This window comes from Macrotis lagotis, chromosome 7 (genome assembly GCF_037893015.1).
Source record: "Macrotis lagotis isolate mMagLag1 chromosome 7, bilby.v1.9.chrom.fasta, whole genome shotgun sequence".
Lineage (NCBI taxonomy): Eukaryota > Metazoa > Chordata > Mammalia > Peramelemorphia > Peramelidae > Macrotis > Macrotis lagotis.
Genome location: NC_133664.1, coordinates 120,923,225 through 120,949,537, shown reverse-complemented (window position 1 = coordinate 120,949,537; position 26,313 = coordinate 120,923,225). Strand labels below are relative to the sequence as shown.

Here is a 26,313-nt window from a genome sequence, read left to right as displayed (position 1 = left end):
GCTGCGCGGGCTCCGCCCAGCGAGAGAAAGGGGACAGAATGGCCATTTGTTTGTGTGTGTGCCCGCGTGACTTTGGCAGAAGCTGCAGGGACAGTGGGCAGGCGAGGATGGTGAGTCTCCTCTCCCTTGCGAGCACCTAGCCAGGAGGAGATGCATTCTCAGGAGCAGAGTGGTTTCAATGGCAACGCTGGACATTCCTCCTCCCTCAAGGCGGCGGCTTGGACCCGTGCAGTGGCTGGTGAAGCCTGTGGGGACTTGGGGTATTTTTGCACTTTTCACCTGCTGTCCTCATTTATCACCACCCCCCTGCGTCCCAGGACTGAAGCGACTTAATTCTCTTTCTTTCTGTCCTCTCGTTTGCCAGAAGGTGGTGATAACCCACTTTAGAAGAGCCAGAAAGGGATGTTGGTTCTAGATTCCTATGGAAGGCACCCAGTCCTTCAGGGGTATCTTGTTTGGGTGGTGGAGCTTGTAGAGAGGACGGCAGGGCTTGGCTTACCTTCCTAACCACTCAGTGTTTTGTTTTGTTCTCTACCTAGGTGATGAGGAAACAGATTCAGGAAGGCAGTGATGTATAAAACCTTGGTCTGTAACCACATTTTACCATCTCTGTATTTCAGAATTATGAACTGACCCTGTGACCACCAATTCAACAGAAAACAAGACTTTGTTATGGTAATAAATTTAACTAATTAAAATTTAGACAGGCAAACGAACTGGATAGAGCCCTGGATTTGGAAAGTGAAGGTTAGGTTCAAATTCCACCTTCAGCATTTTTTTTTAGCTGTAAGACCCCTAAGCAAGCTGCTTTTCCTCCCATGTGATATGGGAATGGATTCTAATACTCAGAATACTAGGTAAACCATGAAGTTCTGTCTTTCGGTTTTGTATTTTTCATGCTCTTAGTTAAATTCTGAGGCTCTAGTAAACTTGGTTTATTGTGATTCTGAATCTAGAGCAGTAGTTTCCTTTAAAATTAACCACTTTCCTAATCCTGTTGCCCACAGTCACCATTCTTTCCTTCTGGTTTTTGTTTGCTTGTTTATTTGCATTCAGTATTATGACAAAATGAGATCAGATAAAATTAGATTAGGATTGAAGTGTTCACAGTTAGTATCCACAGAGGTTTTATTCAGGATCCTACAGGATGAGGGCAACAATAAGGCCTTGCCCTAGTCAGTCAACAAATCAACAGACATTTATTAAACTCCTCCTACGGCACTTTGCACAGTACTGCTTGAGAGCAAAGGACCAACAAGGACCTGTGAGTAACAGGAGCTCTGTCCCCTGACAACCCAACTGACCAGTTTCAGTTGGGCAAAGTAGTTCCTCCCTTCTTTCCTCCCTCCCTCCCCTCCTCCCTTCCTTCCTCTCCCTCTGTCCACAGATAGTATCATACTTTACCTGTGGTTGCTCTGCTCAAAGGACTGTAAATTTTTATCACTGAAACTAACAAGCTATCTTGGAGTTTATTGGCTAGATTCCTTTCTTAAAGACCATGCCTTAAATCCAAATCACTCTATTGTTTATTGATTAGCCAACAATAGGTTCCAGCCCAAGTCTCATGTGCTCATGGTTTGAGCCCCAAAGGTTCAGAGTTGATATTTGTCCTTATTCTGGAAAGACCATGACGTCAGAAAGGTGATGCCATGACATGCAAGTGAATTGGATTTGAGTGAGGGGTTGCTGTGCTAAGGTCCTCAGCCTCACTTTTCTTCACGGAAGTCATAGCAATTGTTTCTGTTTTGGTCAGAAATTCTGAGGGCTTTCCCCTACCAGATTGATTTTTTTTTTTAACTAAGTAAAAAAGGCCATGCTTGGCTTCATTTTTTTACCTAGTTTTAATCACTGAGTGGGTATTGCCTCAGTCAAACTAAGATCTGGGAAAGCCAATTTCTCCCACTGCAATATGGCTATTTCCAAATCATCCTGATCTATAGTTTGCCTACTGGACCCAGAGGACTCCAGAGCACAGAAAGAGGTTGATGACTTACTGCCTCACTTAAATCCAATTTATGTGCATCACTTTCCTGATGTCATGATTCTTCTCTTATTCCAGAAGGACAAACAATCACATATATGCCAGTAAACAAAAGCAAAATCAGTCCCTGTTCTCACAAAGCTTACATCTAATGGAGGAGACAGTATGTAAATAATCAAGAACATACAAGATCTTTGCAGCAGAATGAAAGTTCATCTGAGAAGGGAAGGCACTAGCTTCTGGGGATACTGAGAAAGCCCTCCAACAGAAGGTAGAGTTGGAGTTGATTCTTGAGGAAAGAGAAAGTAGAAAGTAGAGGTGAAGGGTCAGAGCATTCTAGGCATAGGAGACAGCCTGTACAAAGTCAAAAGAATGTTTTGTTCAAGAAGTTGCAATAAACAAGGTTTTGGAATTGAATGTTGAAACTTTTTTTGCATGTAACCATGTAAAAATAAAAGATAAAAAAAGAAACTGCAATTAGGCTATCAAACTTTGAAGATCTTTGTGCAAGGTACAGGGTGTGGCAAAAGTTTTTGATTGTTTTATTTTATGCTATCAAAGCTTTAAACTGCACTAATATTTTTGGGACACCCTGTATATGAGCTAACAGATGAGTGGGAAATAATATAAAAATTGGAGACAAAGTAGAACATAACCTTAGGGAACAGAACTAGAACCAATGGCTAGAAGTCAGAGGAAAATATTCAACATTAAGTAACACTTTGTAACCACCAGGGCTGTCCAACAAAGAAATGGGCTGCTGCATAAGGTATTAAGCTCTTTATCACTAGAGATCTGCAGGAGGAAGCTATATAATTGTTTATCCTGGATGTTATAAACAAAGTTTCACATTTTTAGGAATTAAGACCTCTGAGATTCCTTGAAAAGTAGAGAGTCCCTTAAAGGATGTCAGCTGAGAGCATAACCACCAGTGTCAGGCAATTAAAGTAGGTGTGGGATGGGTAGGTCACACTGGAAGGAAACAGTTTCTTGCAGCTTGCAGCTATTCAAGCTGCTTATACTAGTTTCATAGATCAGTCATTTATATATAAACATTGTCTGGAAGATCTCTTCTTTGATCATCTAGTCCATCCCCTCATTTTATAACCGAAAGCCTATAAAATGAAGTTCAAGGTCACATAGCTATTATGTTTTCTATGCTGTTTTAAGAATAGTATGGAAATTTTGCATTGGCAATAGTTGTAGAGACTACATACTAGCTTTTAGATAAATGGCTTTCTCCTTCAACTGACTTGAACAAAAAAATTTGTGAGGAAAATCAGAAGAATTTTTTCCTGCTCTGATCAAGATATAAATCACTCACAAGTTTCTGATATCAACAAAATCAGTCTCTGTCCCTGTCCCTACATTCATATACTGTAATTTGTTTGGTTATAGCCCAACCATTGGACATGCACTTTTGTTTGTATTTTTTTATAATTTCAAATGGTTTGGCTGCCTTATTTTTTTGGACATGCCTTGCTGGCATTTACCATTCATCATATCCCAACTTGCTGCCTTGAACACTCCCCTCTAGCAGAAGTGATAACTTCACTGAACATGATCACCCTGTTTTACAAATTTAGCCAATAAATGAGAAAGTAAATAATGGGATGGATAGGGTACAACCTAGTGCAAATAATGATTCTTTTAGTCCTGAAGCTATATTAGGGCTAACTACAGAAGTGTCATAGGATCATAGGATTCAGACATGGTTTAGAAGGAATTTCAGATCTCTTGAGAAGTTAATGCTAGGCTGCTTTAAGAAAAGTGGGAAATTTGCACTGGTAACAGCTATGGAGAATTAATTGGAGGCAATTGGTTTTCTCCTTCAGCTGCTCCATATACATGTGTGTGCACACATATACACATACACACACACACATGTGTGTGTGTGTGCATTATCTTTTCCTAGACTCATATGTAAAATCAGGGAGTTGGACAGATGATCTCTAACATCCCATATAAGCCATGTCTGAATTCTGCGATCTTATTACACTTCTATATGTGTCTGTATCCTGTCTCCACAACCTGGGCACAAGTTTCGTCAGGGCAGTGGCTGGTATCTCCAGTATCTTACATCCTCATTAACTGAGCTCAGCACCCTACATTCTTTTTTTTTTTTGAAGCATTCAGGATTAAGGGTCATACCGTAAGTGTCTGAAGGTGGATTTGAACTTAGGTCCTCCTGACTCCAGGGTTAATATTCTATTTAGTTTATCACCTACATGCTTCTGGATGAGGTTCAATACATGTCTTCACAGAACTTTCAATGCAGGAATCTCAAGTGTGCTTGGCCATCGTTCATCGCTGTACTCCCTTTATGTGATGAATGATAATTGTCCTTTGCTTTTTTGGCTCTGAGGAAACAGAATCAGAGTGATTTAAACCCTTATTTCTTGAACTACTCACTATATACAATTTAGGATGTCACTATGGTTTCAGATTCAATCTATATTCAATCTGCATTTTGTTCATGGGAGCCAAAGGACCTCAGAGAAGTGGATGGGGCCCAGACTTTTGAATCATCTTTCTCCCTTAAAGTAACTGTCTTAAAGATGTTTTAAAGAAAAAGCATCTGTGTTTGTAAAAAACAGGAAGATTGTGCTGAACTTTAAAATCAGTGTCCTGGATGGGCTTCTGTTTTTGAGTAAATCTCAGCTAAGATGGTAGTGTGTGCTTATATCAGCTGCCTTTTTCTTTCCTTCAGAGCTTTTTTGTATTTAAAACTCAATTTCAGACTTTGTGTATGAAGTCCGAAAAGTGGAAAGTTGGAAAAATAACCAGAATTTTCAAAATAAGATTGCCCATTGGGGGCAGCTAGGTGGTGCAGTGGATAAAGCACAGGCCCTGGAGTCAGGAGTACCTGGGTTCAAGTCTGGTCTCAGACACTTAATAATTATCTAGCTGTGTGGCCTTGGGCAAGCCACTTAACCCCGTTTGCCTTGCAAAAATCCTAAAAAAAAAAAATAAAAGATTGCCCATTGCTGAGCTTTCCTGTTCCTCTCCTTATATTCTAATTTTCCCCAGAAGGACTGCACAAAGTCAGCACTGTTATGTAGTCTCTAATTTCTTGAAAATTTCTTTAAAAAAATTTATTTTCACAAAGAAGGGTAGCCCTTAGGTTGTATTATGAGGGAGCACAAGTTATTCAATGATCATTTTCACCTTTTTTTAGCCACTCCCTTTTAAATATTATCTATAATAACATTTACTTCTAACTTTATACAATTGACATACAATCTAACTTTACTTTATCAGTTTATACAACTTTACTTTATACACTGCTTTTATTTAGCTTCGTGTGTTTCTAAAACAAAGTACAATGAATTAACTACTTTTTATTAACTTTTATCTTACTTTTTGAACTCAGGTCCTCCTGACTCTAGGGCTAGTGCTCTATCCACTGCACCACCTTAGCTGCCCCTATCTTACTTTTAAAAAAGAAATTACAAGTATTTATTTTCTCTCACCTATACCTCTAATTATTTTTTTATTTTTCCCCAATTACAAGTAAAATATTTTTTTAATATTTTTAAAAAGTTTTGAATTCCAATTTCTTTTCCTTCCTCTGTTCCTTTCTTCCCTCCCTGAGTTGGTAAGCAATCTGATATAGGTTATACCTGTGTAATCATGTAAAATGCTTAATTTTTTAAAAAGAAAAAACACAATCCTTATAACAAATATACAATCAAACAAAGCAAATCTCCATATTGTCATATCCAAAAACATGTCGTTCTGCATCTTGAGTCAACATCACTCCTCTGTCAGGACATGAGTAGCATGTTTCATTATGGGTCCTCTGAAATTATAGTTTATTAGTGCATTGATCAGAGTTCTCCTGTCTATCAAAGTTGTTTTAACAGTGTTGTTTTTGTATAGTTCTCCTGGTTCTGCTCACTGCATCAGTTCATAAAAGTCTTCCTGGGTTCCACTGACCACATCCCTTTATGCAATGCAAAAGTTTTCTATGACATTTACATTCCAAAATTTATTTGTCCATCTCCCAATAGAAAGGTTCACTATGAATTATAAGATCTTTGCTAATGTGAAACTTACTTATTTTATGTAAATCTGTCTCATGAGTGATCCTATTAATGTATCAAATGAGATAGAGGCAAAGCATTTTGCAAATCATAAACTGCTATATAATGTTTGCTTTTATATATTTAATAAGCATTCAGTTTAACAAGTACTTATTAAAATATCTTTTTGTCAGGAAATTGAAATGCAAAAACTTTTTTAAGAACAAAAAATTCTGAACAAAAGGAAGTCACATAACACAGTCAATAAGCTTTTATTAAGCATTTCTTAGGTGCTAAGTAAGTATTGTGCTAAACTAAGAAAAATAGAGTCCTTCTTCTCAAGGTCTCCTAAAGGAGACAAGCATAAAAATAGCTACAAGAGCAGTTTAATCATTTCAGTTGTGTCTAACTCTTCATGACCTCATTTTGAGGTTTTCTTGGCAAAGATAGTAGAGTATGTTGCCATTTCCTTCTCCAGCTCATTTTATAGATGAGGAAACTGAGATAAACAAGGTTAAGTAACTTTCCCAGAATCACACAGCTAGGAAGTGTCAGAAGCCAGATTTGAACTCATGAAGATGAGTTTTCCTGATTCTAAACTCTCCGCTCTAATCCTTATTTAGAGTTTATGATGTACAAAGTGCTGTGCTAAGTTCTGAGGTACAGGGGGGAAAAATAAGCTAGTTACTGCTCTCCAAAAGCTCCCATTCTAATGGGGGGGAAGACTACACATATGAAAGGTTTCAGCTGCGAGTTAGATGGAAAGATCCTGTGGTTTTTAGGGTGTAACATCAAAACAGAAGGTAATGCCTCTTTTATGTGAGTTCCACTGATAAAATCATAATCAGTTTCTGATATTGAGCCATTTGACAGTGCCAAGAACTTTGTGACAAAAACTTTATTTTCTAGGTCTTTAGTAACTGTGGCTGTGGCATGTGCTAAAATAGTTGCCAGATTGGCTCCATAGAATAAAGACTTTGCCATTCCCTGCCAGTCCCAAGTTCCTGGGTTCAGAGTTCTAGGCTGTCTCCATTGGTGCTAACAGGGAGAAGGTGATCAAAATGGTGGCTGTAGTGATTAGACTTAAGATACTACTGCCCTCTCCCTTTGGGTTCCCTGCTGCTTTGGTTAGGTTAAGTTTCCTGCCTATTGAGAGGAAATTACATGACTATAGAGGCGGCTAGGTGGTTGAGTGGATATCGTACTGTTCTGGAGTCAAGGAAGATCTGAGTTCAAACTTGACCTTAGACAACAGCAGTGTGATCCTGGGTAAACCATTTAACTTCTGTTTGTCATAATCTTTTGCAGAAGGAAATAGAAAACAATTCTCGTATCTTTGCCAAAAAAACTTGGCTAATATTGACATGATAATCCATGGGGTCACAAAAGAGTCATTTACAACTGAATGCCTGAAAAAATGACCATTATATCGAAAATTAAATGCTAAATATGCCCAAAGTAGTTTTATTGGGGGGGGGCACTAGCACCTGAGGAGATCAAGATGGGCTACCTGATGGGCTGAGCTCTGGAGGAAGTCAGGTAGATTACAGTATATTTCAGCCATGAGGGACAGACAACCCATGCAAAGGCATGAAATTGGGAGATTGAATGTCCTCGATAAGGAATAATATATAGAACAGTTTGGCATTTGACTGAAATGTGGAGTTTTTGAAAGAAAGTAATGTGCTGGAAACTTGGATAAAGAGAGCCCTTTGAAGGGTTTTAAAAACCAAATAAAAGTTTGTATTTTATTGTGGTAGCAAGAGTAAGCCCCTGAAGTTTTTTGAGCAGGACAGTGACATGATCAAACTTATGTGGAAGAATATAGTGCTAAACTCTCAGACAGATAGTTGATGATTAGACAGATAGATATAGATATAGATATAAAATATGATAGTGTCCTTGTCTGAAATCATTGGTCTCCTGTTAATCAAAGACCAAATCAGACTTCATTGAATAAAAGAAGTAATCACTTTCAGTGGCTGGGTTTTAATTACCTGAAATTAAAATAATTGAAATAAAGCTTGTTTATGATGTTTAGACTAAGAGTGGAAATGTCTTTTTTGTTTAACTAAGAAATTAGATTTTGTTCATTTTTTTTCTAGGTTTTTGCAAGGCAAATGGGGTTAAGTGGCTTGTCCAAGGCCACACAGCTAGGTAATTATTAAGTGCCTGAGAACAGATTTGAACTCAGGTACTCCTGACTCCAGGGCCAGTGCTTTATCCACTGTGTCACCTAGCCACCCCTGATTTTGTTCATTTTTGACAGGATTTGAGTAATTGATTTCTGGAAGATATTTCCCCCAAGGGTACTTGGTAAATCTAAAATGATGAATTTGAATTCCTTGTTCCTATTTTACTTGATGTGGAGATTTGTAAGTTTCACAATGACTTTTTTTTAAAGAAATAAATTTCTTTTGTTGCAACCATTTCTCTCCTGGTTATTCTCCCTCTTTCCTCCCCCCCCCCCCATCCTTACTTGTTTCCTGGTTAAATCTGATGTTCTTTGCCAATTTATATGCATTTGCATGCACACACTTGCTGTACATATGTTCAAGTCTCCTGTGTCTGACTGAGGTTCATCTGATATCAACTTTCTACATTTGTGAATTCTTCTTTATATAACCCAATAATGAAAAATAGTGAGTTCTACTTCCTGCTTCCTCTTTTCTATGTGACCCTGGGCAAGTCACTTAACTCTGTTAACCTTAGTTTTCTTGTCTATAAAATGAGCTGAAGAAGGAAAGGACACATCACTTCAGAATCTTTTCCAGGAAACCCCAAATGGGCTCATGAAGATTTGGTCACAACTGAAAAAGGACACAGAATGCCTATGTATGTAGATATATACATATAAATTATTTAAAGCCAGCAATCAAAAGGTATTAAGTACCTACTTTGGGTTAGAGCTAAAAATCTTATAAAGATATTCTTTCTCATTAATAAATTTTTCAGATGATGCAACTGAGGCACACAATCTGGGAATTTGATTTAGACTATGTATATTTATTAAAGTATCAATGGAGTTTTTTCCCTCCACTTTTTGGGGGAAGGGTGGGAATAAGAGAGATAACAATAGGGATGCTAAAAAATAAAAAAAGAACAGAAGAATGGCCAGAAAAAAATCACAGATAAGCCAGGTCAGTACTAAAAGTTAAATGTAGAATTTATTATATACTTAAAATGAAAATCAATTCCTATAGAGATTCAAAATTGTGTGTCTCATTCTCTTCTATTTTACAGTTGGAAAAATATGTGGAAATGCCCATTTGACCTAGTCTGTTTAATCCAATTTTTTAAAACTCAAATTCAATTACCAAAAGTAATTTTCCTAAAGTGTAGGTCTGATCATGTTACCCTCTCCATTCAATAAACTTCAATGGATCCCTATTAACTCCAAGAATAAATTTAAAATCCTCTGTTTTCCTTTTAAATCCCTTCACAATCTAGCTCCCTCCTACCTTTCCAGTCTTCTCACAATTTATTCCTCTCTGTGTAGGTTACCATCCAGCTACACTATGACCTCATTTCTGATCATCCTCTATGCCTTTTCTATGACTCTCCCCATATCTAGAATGCACTTTCTGTCTCCTCAATTTTCTAAAACTTAGCTCAGCCTTTCTCTCCTCATCTCCACCATCTCAGCTCAAATCCCTACCTTGGGCTTCCCCAACACTGGACTGCTATAGCAGGCCTTCTGACATTGCCTTCAAAAAATATATATATATATATACTTTGTATTGTGTTTGTCGATGGTTGTTTATTTGTCTTCCCTCATTAGAATGTGAGCTTCTCAAGGACAGACTTTGTTTTTTGTTTCTCCAGAAGGCATAGTGCTTGGCCCATAAACACTTAATTAAGTGCTTGACAATTTACTCATTTAATTTTTTTTTAAAGGAAACTGAGGTTCAGAAAAGTTTAGTGATTTGCCCATGCAACTGTTAAATAATTTAACCAGTCAGAATTCAAGCCACATTTAGACTTCTAAGCCCAGTGTCTTCTTTGCTACAATATATCTCTAAAATAACAGAGCTGAAGATGGAAATAGGACTTGCTTTATTCAGTTTTCCTCCTTTTTCTTAATTCACTTTCCTCAACCTATCCACACCCATGCCACAAGTTTCTTCCTCAATCAAATTTCCCTTTCCCCCCATTTTCAATACAAATATTAACTGTGATGCCAATGCTATCCCCCAGATTATAATTGTTCCCCCATGTTCATTTTTTTTCTTTAAAAGCCAGGTAAAGGCAAAAAAGGAAAAGGCCGGGCAAAGGGCCAGGCTGGAAAGAAGGCAAAGAAAACTGAAGTGGACATCCTTCATCCAGCTACCATGCAGAACCTGTACTACATCGCCCACCATGTAGCTGACTGCCTACATTTACGTGGCTTCCGTTGGCCTGGTGCTGGCAAGAAAAAGAAAGAAAAGAAGGCATAATGATGGGTGAAAGGTTGGATGGCTGTATAACATATCTTCTTAACCATAAATTGTAACTATAAACAAAAGTGTGTAGAAAGAGATACAACTAAAACAGTCAAAGAAGCAGATTAGACCTTAACCTGAAAACACTTTGAATTGAAGAATGAATAGAGCTCTTAGAGTTAAAGGAATTGAATTATGACTTTAACACTTGTGCCCAAGTGAAGCATTTTTTAAAAATGTTTTTTAAGGGACTCAGACAAAAAAAATATCCTGAATAATTCTCAAAATTAGGTAGTGGATTTTAGATTACTTGTTTACTTATAATCATCCTTTGTTACTAGTCAGAATTAAACTTTGCTTGGTGAATCTAGTTCTCTCTTGCACTCATTTTCTGCTGATAATAGTAAATGTGACCCTCCCCACCCATGATGAAAGAGGGGAGGTAATTGTCCCTAGGAAGATGAGGCATGCTGTGCCATAGTGATGCTCATTTCTGCCTGCCCACCACCGCTATTTTGAGGGGAAAATAATCAAGAAAACTATTTTGTCTTTATAATGTGACCCTCCCTTCCCCCTTACTGTTTTCCTGATTTGAAATAAACACAACTGCCTGCAGAGACTCCTCTGAGGCTTTAATAGCATCAGCAAAATGTGCTTTGTGTTAGCCAGAGCATATAAAAGGATAAAAGAATTGTAAGGCACTTGTCAGTCATTGGAGTGAATAAAGAAAAGAGCCAGAAGGGGAAAGTGGAAGGAACTCTGAATTTGGTTCTGGAAGACCTGGCTTTGAATCCTGACTGCCTCTTACCACCTAGGAGATTTGCAAAAGCCTCTTCACCTCTGTCTGTTTCCTCACTTCTATAATGTAAAGATTGGTTTAGATCAGAGGTGTCAAACTCAAAAAAAATGTAGCCTAGACTAAATTAAAATGTAATTGGGAAATGTTTACAAAATAAAATACAAATATAGATGAAGTTAATTTGTGATTTTCTAAGTTATGGGACTGTTTCTACTTGAATTTGACACCACTGGACCAGATGATCTCTCTTATCCTGTATCTAGCTTGTTTTGTACATATTAGTTTATTTTTGTCTTTTCCTTTAGATTGTGAGCTCTTTGGAAGCAGGGACTTTTGTCTGTCTTTTTGTATTTGCAGTGCATAGTATAGTGCCTAGCAACATAGTAGGCACTTAATAAAAGCTTACTGACTGACCAATCCTATTCATTCCTTATTTACTCTTCCCAACTCTGTCTCATCCTGCGTCTGCCTGCTCATTCATTCTGTAAACACTTCCAAAATGTTGTCTATAACTGGACACTGAGAGAATCTATAAATGCAACTGAATAATCAGTAAGTGCCTACTATGCCAGAGATATGGGGGGGATAAAAATATACAAACATCAAAAAGTCCCTGTCCTCAAGGAGCTTGCATTCTCCTGACAGGTTACACCATATACCCAAATGTGTCAATATGAACTACATACACAGTAATTCTGAGTGAGAGATCTAACAACTGGGAATGTGGCACCTTGGTTGTGCTTGGTTGGGAACTAGCAGAGTCTAATATGTAGAGGTGAGGAGGAAATGTATTCTAGACATGGGAGACCAACTGCAAAAGTAAGAAGTAAAAAGATAAAGATACAAAAATAAATAAAACTTGATCCCTGCCATATAAGGAATTTTTACAAATAATTGAGAGCTCACATCAGGGGAAAATCAGGAAATGTTTCATGGAGCAACTGACAGTTGACCTGGATATTAAAGAATAGGTAATATTTCCACAGTCAGATGGAGGAGGTGATGCTGTCCCAGGTGTGGGGAATGTTATAAGAAAAGACAGGAAATGACAGGAAACATTTGGGAGATATTGAGCAGTCTAGTTTGACTGGAATAAAGATTTTGTGAGGAAAACCAAGAAATAAAGCTGGAAATAGAGTGTGGAACTGGATTGTAATAAGATCACAGTTTGAAAGCTAGAATAAATCTTAGAGATCATCTATCCCAATCCTATCTGTTTTATCTTGAGAAAACTCAGACCCACAGAGTAGTCAAAATTCTACAAGTACCTGTAGCTAGGTGGTGAAAGTGGCTCTGGAGTCAGGTGAACTTGAGTTCAAATCCAACCCCCTGACACTAGCCCTGTCAGCACATTACTTAACCCTGATTGCCTAAAAAAATATTCATACAAGTGATTAGGGGCTGCATCAGGATTTGAGCTCAGAAAGTCTTACTCCAAAGCAATGTCCTTTCCACTACCTTACCTCTGTGTTAGACTTCAGGGGCCAGAAAAATGAATTTAAACCTTAATAGAATGACAGTGGGGAGACTTTGAAGGTTAATTAGTGTGAGAGGGATAGAAATCTGTATTTGGAAGATAATTTTTGTTGTGAGCTGTTATGTGTATTTTTCTTACCTCTTCCAGGCTTTCCCTACAGATTTCAATGTTAATCTTGGTTGCCACTGGGGAGGTGAAGTCTTAGGCTTTCATTGAAGGTTCAACACTGTGGGTAGACATTAGAATAAGTAATGAGGTGGAGCTGTAAAAGTTAACTGAATCTTTTTCACTTAAGGAAAATGAGATACTATAGAAAGGAAAGGGAATGTGAAGACAGTTTTTCAGCTACTTCTGAAACAGATCTGTTTCCTTCAATCTCTCTCTCTCCAGAATGGCTTTTCCCCTCTTCTTAAGCAAGAGTTCTTCTAGGATTGCAACTAGAAAAAAAGTAAGTTCTATTAGGAAACAGGATGGTAAATTTTGCCACTGGTGGACAGCACACCAGTTCATAAAAGGGTGGAAACTCATAAGAAAGTGAATTTGTTTTTATTTTAAGATGCCAGCTGCCACTACAGTTCCATATCACCTATGCCATTTTCTGTTCAACTTTTGGCATAATTGCCACTGGAAATCTTGGTTGAAGATAGTTTGATATTTCTTTTTCCTAATCAGAAAGACTTTGTAATGGGCTGAAGGCTTTTTTTTGTTGTTTTTTCTCTTTTCTCTCTGCAGTTTTTAAAGACAGGTAACATGTTTCCACTTGGTGGGAGTGCTGCTTAGATACAAGTAGTTATCATTTGTGAGATTACCAACTCTGGGTAATAATAATTTAACTCCCCTGCCAGGTACTGAAATACCTTTTGCAAGATGTAGGCTTTCCTTCTCTGCACAGCTGGGTTTCTGAAGCTCATAATTTAGTGGCTCTGTTTATAGAGACTTTAGAAAGACAGCACCTGCCGAGCTTCATTCTGTACCAGGCAACAGCAAGAATAACATTATTTAGAGAAAATACAGGGAAAAGCAAGTCAATAAAAATAATTGCAGGCTGGAGATATTTTTTTGAAGTTGTGTTTTTGTCTTTTAGGTTGACTCAGTGATGACCAAGAAAGATTGTTCATAAGCTTTAGAAGGATGTTCATTCCATTCTTAGAGGAAGTACTGAGGTGATTAGATGATAGAATTAGATGAAACACTATTTACATAAAGCTTTCAGCAGCCTGGGCTAATGCAGTGTTTTTCAGCTGGAGCTAGATATTATACTCAGCATCATCCTCTATTCTCTCTTCCTTTGCTCTGGAAGAAAGACGTGGTTCCCCCCCCTCCCCCCCTTGCAAATGTCATACTCTTTATTTTGGTCTTTTATTCCATCCTTTTCCCTCAAGGAGCTTGCCCCTTTGATCAGTCTCACTCTCCCTAATTTTCATTCTCTTCTTATCCATTGGCTTCTTCACTATTTCTTATAGACATGTCCAGCTTTCTTTCATCTTTTAAAAACCTGTACTTGATTCAACCATACCTCCCCTTCTTTTCAATTTTTTTTTTATTTTTCCAAAGCAATGGGGTTAAGTGACTTGTCCCAAGGTCACACTGCTAGGTAATTATTAAGTGTCTGAAGTCACATTCAAACTCAGGTCCACTGTGCCACCTAGCTGCCCCACTCCCCTTCTTATCATAGTAAAAAGTCATTTATATTCATTGCCTTCAGATTTTTTTAAAAGATTTTTTTCATTTACTTTTTTTCCCCCCCTAATCTTACTTCCCCCCACCCACCCCAGAACATTGCCTTCATTTTTGCTCACTTCTCAACCCCCTGAAATTGAGACCATTCTTTTCCTGGTTACCTGTGATTTCTTTTTTTTTTTTAAGGTTCTTTTTGCAAGGCAAAAGGGGGTAAGTGGCTTGCCCAAGGCCACACAGCTGGGTAATTATTAAGTGTCTGAGGGTGGATTTGAACTCAGGGACTCCTGACTCCAGGGCTGGCGCTCTATCCACCACGCCACCTAGCCACCCCTTGTAATTTCTGAATTGCAAATTCCAATGTTTTTTTCTCATTCCTCCTCCTTCTGCTCTCTGCTTTTGCTACTAATGACACCACTGCTCTGTCCTCCCTTCTAGGCAACCACACCCCCCAGTTTTTTCTTGATTTTTTATTCTTTTCATCTTTTGCAGTATCATTTTGTCTCATATCCTACAAATAGGTAAACCACAAAGCTTTGTCTTGGTCCTCTCCACTCCTACTTTCTACTTTTTCATCCTCTTCTCTCCATTACCAATCCAAGTCTCTCATAATAAAAATATCCAGGCAGGCAAACAAATCAAGCCATTGACCATGTATGAAAACAAATGGCTTCCCACCCCCCTTAGTCTGCCACCTCAATACTGAAAGGTCAGATGCTGCAGCTAGATGAAAAAATGGATCAAACATTGGATGTAAAGACAGGAAGATCTGAGTTCAAACCCAGTCTCAGACACTTACTGTGAGATCCTGAGCAATTCACTAAACAACTGCCTTTGTTTCACAACTGTAAGATGGATATGCTTCTCTTTCAGGGTTGTTCATGTGGATCAAATGTGATAATATTTGTAAAACTCTCACACAGTGTCTGGTACATAGTAAGTACCTGATAAATGTCAACAACAACCTTCCATTTCCTCTTTCCTCTTCTATGTGACCTATTTTTTCTGAATAAAGGAGGGATGGGGGTTAGATTCAATAAGGTTTCAATAAAAAAAATGCTAATATTGCCAATGATAGGAAAGTTCCCAAAGGGAGAACCACTGTGTGAAGAGGTAATAGAAGCAAAATTTGACAGTAACATAAAATCCCAAAGGCCAATCTTTAGGAAGAAGGGTAGTAACTAATTAATCAGTAAGCACAGACAAAAACAATTCCAGGCAGCACACTAGATTCAAGGGATGCAATTTGTTGTTTTTGTTTAGTCTATTTCAGTCATGTTTTACTCTGCATGATCTCTTTTGGGGGTTTCTTGGCAGAGCTACTGGACTGGTTTGCTATTTCCTTCTCCAGTTCATTTTACTGATGAGAAAACTGAGGTCACAAGGATTAAGTGACTTGCCCAGGTCACACAGCTATTAAACTTCTGAAATTTGGATTCAGATCTTCCTGACTCCAGGCATGGTGCTCTATTCACTGTACCAATTGACTGCCCAAGGACAAAGATAGAAACCACAAAAAAATGAGATTAAGTAGGACAAAAGATGATATTGCAGTGAGGGTGGGGTGCCAGAAATTGTGCTCTACTAAACTTAGATGTAAATACAATAAATGAAAAGAGACAATAATTGACTGTCCAGAATTAAAGAGTATTTTTGAAGATAGAAGAGCCCAAAGTATTTTTAATTAAAACTGAGAAAATGTCTCTTTTTCTCCATTAATCATTCTTAATTTATCCATTCATTCACGAGTTCATTTATTCAGTTTACTTTAAAACTTTGAAAAGTCATTGTTCATTGTTGCAGTTAATCCTTTCATTAATGTAGAGTGAAATCCATCCCTGCCTTAGTAGTAGAATTCATGAATATCTGTAGCTAAAATCCAAAATCATTACTTAGTGATCAGCCTTCTGATGAGAAGGCTCCAAATTTAACTAGACTAGTTTTTGGATGACAGCTTCATATTAGGTCCATATCTGAAGCCCAGGTAGAATGTTCTAAATTTTCTGCTTCATGTGTATAGCCTTAAAAATCCCAGGGTCATCACAAAGTGGCAAGGTACTGGAATAAGACTTTAATGGAGTCCTTCATTCCAAAAACACCTCTTAAGTGCCTCCTATATGAAAGTCCCTGGGTTAGGTTCTGATGGAGAAGTAAAAATGATGATGGCATGGTCTTGATCCTGAGCAGCTTATTGGAAGATATTACAAATGGATACTCCAAGTTCCAAGAGTTGTGAATTTTTGAGTTATTCTCATAGTTATAGATAAAGAAAGGGGGATGGAGGTAGAGAATGGTAATGGGAAATCCAGGAAATCTGCTATTAACCTAACTTAACTCAGTATACTACTTAGTTAGCCACCATCTAAACCCCTTCCTTAACAAAAAATTTTAAGTCATTCTATAGTATTATAGGATCATGTAATAATACATTGTAATTATAAAATACCTTATAGTTTAGTAAATGGTTTCTGAGATTTCTCACTTGGTAAGAAGATAATGATAATTTTACTATCTCCCAAAGGTGTGGTGGCGCCATCTGACTTTCAAGAGTTGGTTGTTACATTCAATTTAGATCAATGTATAGCATGGAAACAATGTAAAGACTAACAGGCTGCCTTTTGTAGGGGGTGGGGAGGAAAGTGAGAGTTGGGGGAAATTGTAAAATTCAAAAATAAACAAATAAATTTATTTTTAAAAAAGAATTGGTTGTTAAATTTTCAACGTAAGCATTTATGCTACAGAAATCAAGTACAAGTATGATCTTGATTGATTATTTTTTGATTGGGCTTAAGAAAATGTAAATAATGCAAATTAAACTTAAAACTGTATGTGCTAAGGTTTCTGGCTTTCTCTTGTAAATATTCCTTTTTTGTCTATGTGTTTTTCTAAAATGTGTTAGCTAAAATGGACCAATAGAGGGGGCAGCTTAGGTGGAGCTCCAGATAGAGCACCAGCCCTGGACTCAGGAGGATCTGAGTTCAAGTCCAGCCTCAGATATGTAATAATTACCCAACTGTATGACCTGTATGGGCAAGTCACTTAAACCATTGCCTTGAAAAAACCAAAGAAATAAAAAAAATAGAATAGATCATAGGAAAGCAGATAAGAACAGAGCCCATCAAAATTATTGCCTCTCTCTTCTTTGACACTATGTCTCTATTAAAGCAGTCTAAAAATGGGGCAGCTAGGTGGCACAGTAGATAGAACATGGGCCCTGGAGTCAGGAGGACATGAGTTTAAATTTGGCCTCAGACACTTAATAATTGCCTAGCTGTGTGACCTTGGGCAAGTTACTTAACACCATTGCCTTGCAAAAAAAAAAAAACAGCCTAAAATTACACTTACTTAACATTTCTAAACTTCTATCCATTACATGCTGTCTCATATTGTTAGTAGTTTACTGAGGCCCCGTGTTTTCTACATGAACTGTTGTCTAGATAAATATATCTTATTCTGTCCTTGTACAGTGATTAATTGAACTCATATTTATCACATTTGTCACTTTAAATTTCATTTTATTAGTCTGTCTATTGTTCAAGTATGTTATAATCTTTTTTTGACCCCTGATTCTGTTGTCCTACTTGTCTGTCCCTCTTAAGTTCATATAAATGGAAAGTTGATAAACTTTTATATATAAATCAATGACCAAAATATTGAACAGAACAGAACCCAAATACATGACCTAGTGATCTTCCTCTAATAAAGACACATATGAGAATCTTTGTGCAAAATCACATACATTTATATATATATATATCTTCTTAATAGCTTATTTCATCAAAGCTTCTCTTTGTTTAAAATAACTGAATAATAGCATTTTGAAAATATCCTTAAATGTGCTTTTATATACTTTTACAATAAAGCTCAAATTACAATTTGATATCTTTCTCACTATGTATGTATAATTAACATATTCTAACCTTTCATTTATGTCTTTATTGGAATACTCTTTTGTAATTCAGTCTTTTTATTTTATTTTAGAGTCCAAATAGTTGGTCCTCAGTCTTCAATTTGACTCTAAATAAAAATTCTGTCAGGGGCTAGCTATAGGTATTTTCTAGTCTTTCCTACTCAACTACTAAAAGGATTGCTTTGAGGAGAGAGAAAGATATTTCTTCTTTTGATCTCTGATCCTGACTGTGTGACTGTGTTCCATCCTTTCTTTTCCATACCAGAAACAGAATTGGAAAGTCATGTCTGCATAATGTGTTTGAGAATATAAAATCCTTCTGACTAGGTTATCATCAATCCAAAGGAGGTAATTATTCAAATTGCCCTTAAAGGAGAAACAGCCCTCTTATACTTTCCAGATGCAAAGAATGAAGCAAATTTGCATTTTGTACTTTACTGTCAACTAGTACATCCCCTGGCAGAGTTAAACTTATTTAGGGCTTTTACCAACAGCTCCTTCAAAATAGTGGATTTTTTTATAAAGATTAAAAACCAAGATATTTAAAAAAAGATTTGGGAAGAGAAATTTATATTAGTTTCATAACGTCGGGAGATGGAGCAAAAAAAATGGACAAAGGATTGAGATTTAGAATATTTGGATGGTTTTGCCTAAAAAGGAAAAAGAATCGTTGAAAGTGATGTGCAGGGCAGCTAGGTGGCGCAGTGGACAGAGCACCAGCCTTGGAGTCAGTAGTACCTGGGTTCAAATCCGACCTCAGACACTTAATAATTACCTAGCCATGTGGCCCTGGGCAAGTCACTTAACCCCATTGCATTGAAAAATCTAAAAAAAAAAGTGATGTGTAAATACTGAGGGAAACTATGATGATGCAAAAAAAAAATTCAAAATTTATTTTTTAAAAAAAGTTATGTTGTAAGGATAGACTTTATTTTTTTTAAACCATCGTATTACATGATTAGGGATGGAGACTAGAAGGATCATCAGTTAGCATCATTCTTCTGGGAGCTCCAACATAATCAATCAGAAGATGGACAAATACTAAAATAGTAATGTAAAATAGTAATGGTTTGGATTAAAGATATTAGGTCATTATGTAAGGTTCTGAGGCTATGACTCCAGAGAATTTTGAAAATGTATACACACATTTTTATTTAATGGTAGCCATCTATAGGGTGGGGAGAAGGAAAAAAAATGACATGATAACTTTATGTTTAAAAGCAATAGGAAGTTGTACATCACAGATTTGCAGTATCATGCATGCTTTTTTTTTCTGTCTTACTTTATTACAGAAATTGTTCTTTTATTTCTCAAATTCAGAATAAAATAAGTTTAAATTTTTTTTAAAAATATATAGAGCAGTTTATAAAGAGAAAGGAGAAGTTTAGAATGAATCTGTAATACTACTCAGAAAGATATTGAAATTATCCAAGATGGGGATAGAGGTTGGAAGAAAAGAAATGTAAGCCCAGAAATTCTTCATGGAAAGGGAGGAGGGTAGTTAGTGACTGTAATCTTTGCAATAAGTAAATATGGTGGTATTCAAATGAATATGTAAGGAATGTCCTATGTTCTGTTACCATTCCTGGGAACCACATGAAAACTTGGATGGTTTTATCAATTATCATTCATTGTCCTCTGCTTATTGCCTCTTCCTCATTGCTTCTCCACTGTGGAGTTAATACAAACTCTTGAGTGTTAATAGCTAGTTAAGAATGAAATCATGAGGGCTAGAATTCTCCCACAATATTTGACTTTCCATCTCCTTCAGGCTCAGGGTCAGAATACTTCTGGGAATATTCATGACTTTCTGATCTCCTTACTTACTTTTCTACTCCTTTTCTTGTTCTATGGCTGGGATTCCCTGAATATTTCAAAAAATTTCTGAAGGGGGGAAGGTAATTTGAAATTACTGGTTACTAGCCTTAGCCTTAGTGGGGAAAGGGGCAATCTTGCTGCAATAGCAGCAGCTCCATCCCCTGACTTTTTTTTGTTTTTTTTTTTAGGTTTTTGCAAGGCAAATTGGGTTAGTGGCTTGCCCAAGGTCACACGGCTAGGTAATTATTAAATGTCTGAGGTCAGATTTGAACTCAGGTACTCCTGACTCTAGGGTTGGTGCTCTATCCACTGCGCCACCTAGCCTCCCCGATTTGGTATTTTTGATACTCATTTCTGATGTTTACTTTGACTTTGACAATCCTAGAACTGATTGGTGGCAGTATCCTGGACTTCTGGGGTCCAGATGAACTTCAAACACTGCTACCCTGAGTTCCCTCTATCCCTGCCCTCTAGAACCATTTGACTCTTTGCTGTCTAGTGGTAGGGTATGAGGAATACTTTTAGACCAATCTTAGATATTCTGTAACTCCTTGACTTTTTCCAAGATAGCACAGTAGTTTTTTATCATCCTTAAATTTTTTTTAACCCCATTGCCTTGCCAAAGATTTCTTTTTCTCCCCCCCCAATTTATTTCATTTTTTAAAAAATTTATCCTCCCTAAGACAGTAGGCAATTTGACATGTTATATAGTGCTATTATGTAAAATATAAGAAACAAAACTACAAAAAAGTGAAAACTGTATACTTTGATTTGCATTCAGAATCCATCAGTTCTTTCTTTGGATGTAGCTAACATTTTCTATCCTGAGTTTTTGTAATTGAGAAGAGCTAACCATAGTTCATCATCCTGGTCTAAATTTCAGGAGTTGCTAAGACTCCAGGGTTTTCTTAAGAATAATTTCCTGTAGATCCACATATTTATTTCTGAGGTATATTTTGAACTTAGGAATCCCATGGTGTTAATCCGTATTGAATAAGGAGCTCTGATTCAAAGGGACTTTTGACTGTGATACTATTAGCAGTCACACAGAAATAAATGATGTAAACAATTTGGAGAAAAAATTGCTTGCATAACCATTCACTGCTTGAGAACATCTCTCACCATACAGTTGTGTGCAAAACAACCATTTGATGCCAGAAATGATGATTCCTTTGCAAACAGTTGTGTTGTCCAACCTCCAGGTGAATGCCTAGATAGTATAAAATTGGGTCTAGTTGTAAGCTTGTCCAGAGGGAAACACCATATGGTAGTCAGCACTGTCTGAACTTTTCAACAGCAACTGAAAGCTTAATCCTAAAGTCAGAACCAAAGGTTTGCAAATCTAGTTGATGAACAACAGCTTTCTGCTAGTTATTTATGAGTGATTTGGATGCAAATTTGCAAATGACACAGAGCTGGCTGGGCATCAAAATCATGATTCAAAAAGATCTCAACAGGTTAGAACATCAAACCAAATCTAATAACATGAAAATATATAAGGACAATATAGAGTTCCATACATTAGGTTAAAAGAAAAAACTTCCCAAGTAGAAAATAGGTAGATGTGATTAGAGAATAATTCATCTGAAAAAAACATTTGAAGATTTTAGTGAACCACAAGCCCTAAACAAGTAAACATCAAGATATGCTAGTCAAAAAAATTAATGAAAACTTCATATTCTTATAGAAATAAGAGAACCCAGTGACTCTGCTTAGGCCAGGTTCCATTGAGAATTCTTTGGTGGGATGCCATATCTGAAGAAGGAAATTGATCAAATGGGAGATCATTCAGAGGAAGGCAAATGAGATGGTGAAGGACATTTTGTTATGTGATGGTCTGTTGAAGGACCTGAGAGTAGAGAAGATTCCTTGGGAGCATAATAGCTGCTTTCAAGTGTTTTAAGGGACTCTTCTCTGCAAGAAAGACTAGATTTATTCTGTTTGACCTCAGTGGCAGACTTGGTAATCCAAAGCAAAATTGGGCTCTCTGTAAGCAAACATTTTCTAAAGATTTGAGCTTTCCATTAGTGGAATGAATTACCTCAGGAGGTAGTAAGGATTCAACTAGATGACCTCTGAGGTCTCTTCCAACTCTGAAGTTTTGTGGCTCTGTGAAATGACTGTAAATAAGTCCTTATGTGTTTTTTTTAATTTTTCCTCCAATTACATATAAAAATAAATATTAACATTTGTAGTTTTTTTAAGTTTAAAGTTCCAAATTCCATTTCCCCTCTCCTTTCACCCCTTCCTGAGCAGTAATGTTTTAAGAGTTTCTCATTTTCCAGTTTTAAATCAATTGAGACATTAGTGCTAATTTAGTATGGAATTTGTAGCCCAGATGGGTGCTAGTGGATGAAATGCCAAACCTGGGGTCAGGAAGGCTAATGATCATGAGTTCAAATCCATCTTCAGACACTTACTAGCTGTGTAATCCTAGGCAGGTCACCTAAACCTGTTTCCCTCAATTTCAATGAGCTGGAAAAGGAAATGGCAAAAACTACTCCAGTATTCTTGCCAAGAAAATCCCAAATAGGGCCACAAAGAGTTGGACATGACTGCATAACAATTGTAGGTCAGATATGTAGTTGCACTGGTACAAGTTGGAATGGGGAAGCCAGTTTCAGCTTGGAATTAGAGATTGGGTACAGCAGTGCCAAATTCATGCCCAAGATAGTGATCTAGAATTTCTGTTTAAAACTGACCTGTTCACTTTAAAAGATTCTTGCATGCCATTCTGCATTACCTATCAAATGTACATTTTCCCTTGAAATTCAAACACAAATTTCCTTATTCTATAAGGAAATAAAATGTGCCTCCAGGGGCATAATTTAAATCCCTAAACACTAGGTCTAAACATAAAGACCTAGGTTTTTGTCATTTTTTTTCTTCTCTCCATCCTATGTTTTTCTGAGCCCTACTGCTGTTTCCCTACACCAATTTGATTTTATCCCTCCAAGTGGGAAAGACATAAGTCCTGTGCCATTTGTGTAAAACTGACTTCTGTTCTCATGGTAACTGATTGTCCATTAGCACCAAAATAAATAAAAGGCAATATGAAAAGAGCAAAAATGTTTCTACGACAACTGGAATCTGAAGTGTACATTTTTGGGGGAGAGAGAGCGTAGGAGGGCTTAATTTCACTGTATTCTTTCAGGAAAGCATGGGCAGGGATAAGTGGTACACTATAGAATTCGGGGACATGCTGGGTGAGATCAAAGATCATCTGATCAAATGGATGAGTAAGAAAGGGGAGGGAGGAAAACTCATTGGCTGCAAACTTCAGGGGGAAATCTTGCACTCACATCACAAACCACACAATGAGATCTTTGTGTTAGGGTAAGCAGGATTTATGAGTGGGTCTTAAAGATGAATTGGAAAAAAATTTTCAGCCATAAAGGAAGTTGTGGATTAAAGAGGGCCATTAAAAAAAAAGTCTACTTTTCATTCCTGTTCTCTAAAACTGTAAAACATATTCAATACCTGCTGGAAACTTGAGGGAGAAAATGTTATTTCCTTCTTTTCTGCCATCAGCTGAAAATGTCTTTATTAGAAATTTACCTGCATCATTCCTAGTTCATATACTGGGACTATTGTTAGGTGATGAATAGCTGCTCCAGCAGGGTGACTTATATGGATTTAGAACTGCTGGGCAGGGAACTGGGAAGCATTTTAGCTATACTGTAATGACTTCAGGGTTCATGCCATGGGACTTGCTTATTTGTAAGACCAATTTAAAGTAAAGCCCTTTCAGTACTCAGCTCTGGTCCACAGGAGCAATAATAACCTTGGATTAGAGTCTCAGAGACTCAGGTTGTACTCCTAGTTCTGTCTCCTGCTTACCTTGATTCACAGAATTTCTTCTGTGTCTATTGCTTGATCTAGGTTCATAAGAGAAATCATTTTGGACCAGGTGAGAACATTTTTAGCAAAAGTCACACAATCCAAAATAATTCATTAAGTCTTTATTATTCACTTACTAGCAAAGCACTGTTAGACATTTGTTTACATAATGTATCTATATCTCATATATAACATATAAGCTATTGATTAGTATATATTGTATATCTATATTGAGCAGCTTGGTGGCCCAGTGGATAGTGTGCAGAGCCTGGAGTCAGAAAGGTTCATCCTTCTGAGTTCAAGTCCAGCCTCAGACACTAGTTAACTGTGTGGCATTGACTATATTTGTCTGAACTGGAGAAGGAACTAGCAAACTACTCCAAGTATCTTTGCCAAAAAAACCCCAAAAAAAACAAACCTCAAATGGGATCAGAAAGAGTCAGACATACTTGAACAACTGCAACATATATGTTTCGCTGGTATATGGCATATAAGCAAATAGATATATAGACAATATTTTGAAGAGAGGCGAGGAAGACAGAGAACAACTAAGGGGACCAGGAAATGTTTTTTGCAGCAGGGGAACCATGAACCAAACCTTGAAGGAATATTAAGGATATATGAAGGTATTTTTAAGAGGGGGAGCTAAAGGGGAGGTGCAGTCCAGGGTCAGAGAATCACCTGTGCAAAGGTGTGGAGAAGAGTTTGTCATATTCAGCCAACAGTAAGTAGACCAGCCTGCAATGAAAAGAGTGTGAAAAGAGAGAATCAGTGCAAATGTTCTGTACTTGAACATTTTCACACTTGGTCAAATGATGTAATGTGAGAATTCTTCTATTGCTTTGTAGGCAAGTATCTAGAATTTTAATCTTTCCTTTACTTCACTAGTGTGAATTATTGATCCTTTGGTACACTGAGGAATCAATTATTCACCAAGCATTTAAAAAATTCCATTGATTGAAATATTTGAATGGGAGGGGGAGTACATCATCTTTCCTGAGAACATATAAATGAAGATATATTGGAAACAACTTACCAACATGAAGTGGAGTGGTTCTTTGGATTTGCTAATTTCTATTTTTTAAAAATTATAACTTCCAGCATATAATTCCACTTTGATTTATAAAATGGCTAAACTAATTTAGAGCCCTATCAGTAGTGAATTATTATACCTATATTCCCACATACCTGTAATCAATGAATTGTCTTTTTGTAATCTTTGTAGACAGACTCAGAGGACTGAAATTCAAAAAATGCTTACTCCTTATGTGATCTTGGGCTAGTCACTGACCTGCCTTCAGCTCAATTTCTTCATATATATATAATGGAGTTAGCTTAGATTACCTCTGGGGTCTCCTTCAGTTCCAGAATTATGATAATATAAACCTATGCTCTCTATATACGACTCTAATATTTTTTTCTGAGCTCTAATTGCACATCACCATCTATTGTACTTTTCTTTTTCTTTTTCGTTTTAGGTTTTTGCAAGGCAAATGGGGTTAAGTGACTTGCCCAAGGTCACACAGCTAGATAATTATTAAGTGTCTGAGGTCAGATTTAAGCTCAGGTACTCCTGACTCCAGGGTTGATGCTCTATCGCCTTCTGCTCTGTTTATTGCACCACTTAGCTACTGCCAAACTGGCATTTTCTAAAGTTTGACCTCATCATGCCTTTTATTCAATAAACTCAAGTGGCTCTGTATTGCTTCTAGGATCAAATATAATATCTTCTGGCATTTAAAGATCTTCACACTCTTCCTACATTTCTAATCTTCTATGTATACTCTGTGATATACTGTTGATACCTTTTTAAAAAATGGATTTACTTTAAATGGCTATTTTATAGTACTGAATACCCTAGATGAAGGAGAACTAATCTTATTTCTGAAATTCCAGTAGGTTTGGATATGTGTGAGAGGGTGGGTAGGGAGAAGCACTGCTTTTCACCCACTCTAACATATTGCCCAGATGGCAAATCATAGACTCTGTCTCATTCAAGAAATGAGGATCATCCTGAGGGATTACTAGCACATGTCTCTCCTGCTCCTTGTTACCTGGCCTTTTCACACAAACTGAGATAGATGCTAATTATGATACAATGACTGAGGAAATCTTCATTCAGAGGGGGACCAAATTCTATGATAAGAAATAGGGAAGTCTGTTTCTGTCAGAACCTTGTGACTTTGAACTGAACAGTTTAGTCCAACATCCCTAAGGAAGTTCTAAGATCATACAAGACACTCAAACTAGACTGTTGGACTGACTAGTGATCCTCCAGAAGCACACAGAAAACTCCCCAATATTTTTCATCACCAATGTTCTTCAGCACCCCTGCCCAAATTTGGACAGCAACTTTTAGAAATTC

At 37.1% G+C, this 26,313-nt stretch overlaps 1 protein-coding gene across 4 annotated transcripts; it reads left to right on the top strand.

Annotated features, from left to right (window-relative positions):
• Positions 1–5: 5 nt before the first annotated feature.
• SMKR1 (small lysine rich protein 1) lies at positions 6–10,797 on the top strand. 4 transcript variants are annotated; one of them, XR_012470088.1, is made up of 4 exons: positions 6–260; positions 621–675; positions 2,060–2,252; positions 10,245–10,326. XR_012470088.1 is itself a non-coding variant. In XM_074193715.1 (3 exons), the coding sequence occupies exons 2-3, from the start codon at positions 673–675 to the stop codon at positions 10,440–10,442; spliced, it is 201 nt and encodes a 66-aa protein (XP_074049816.1). In that variant the 5' UTR covers positions 12–110; positions 621–672; the 3' UTR covers positions 10,443–10,797. The 4 variants fall into 4 exon arrangements, 3 of the variants coding, with proteins under 3 accessions (XP_074049816.1, XP_074049815.1, XP_074049814.1); XM_074193715.1 differs by lacking the exon at positions 2,060–2,252 and having other exon boundaries at positions 12–110; positions 10,245–10,797; XM_074193714.1 differs by lacking the exon at positions 2,060–2,252 and having other exon boundaries at positions 47–238; positions 10,245–10,797.
• The last annotated feature ends 15,516 nt before the right edge of the window (positions 10,798–26,313 follow it).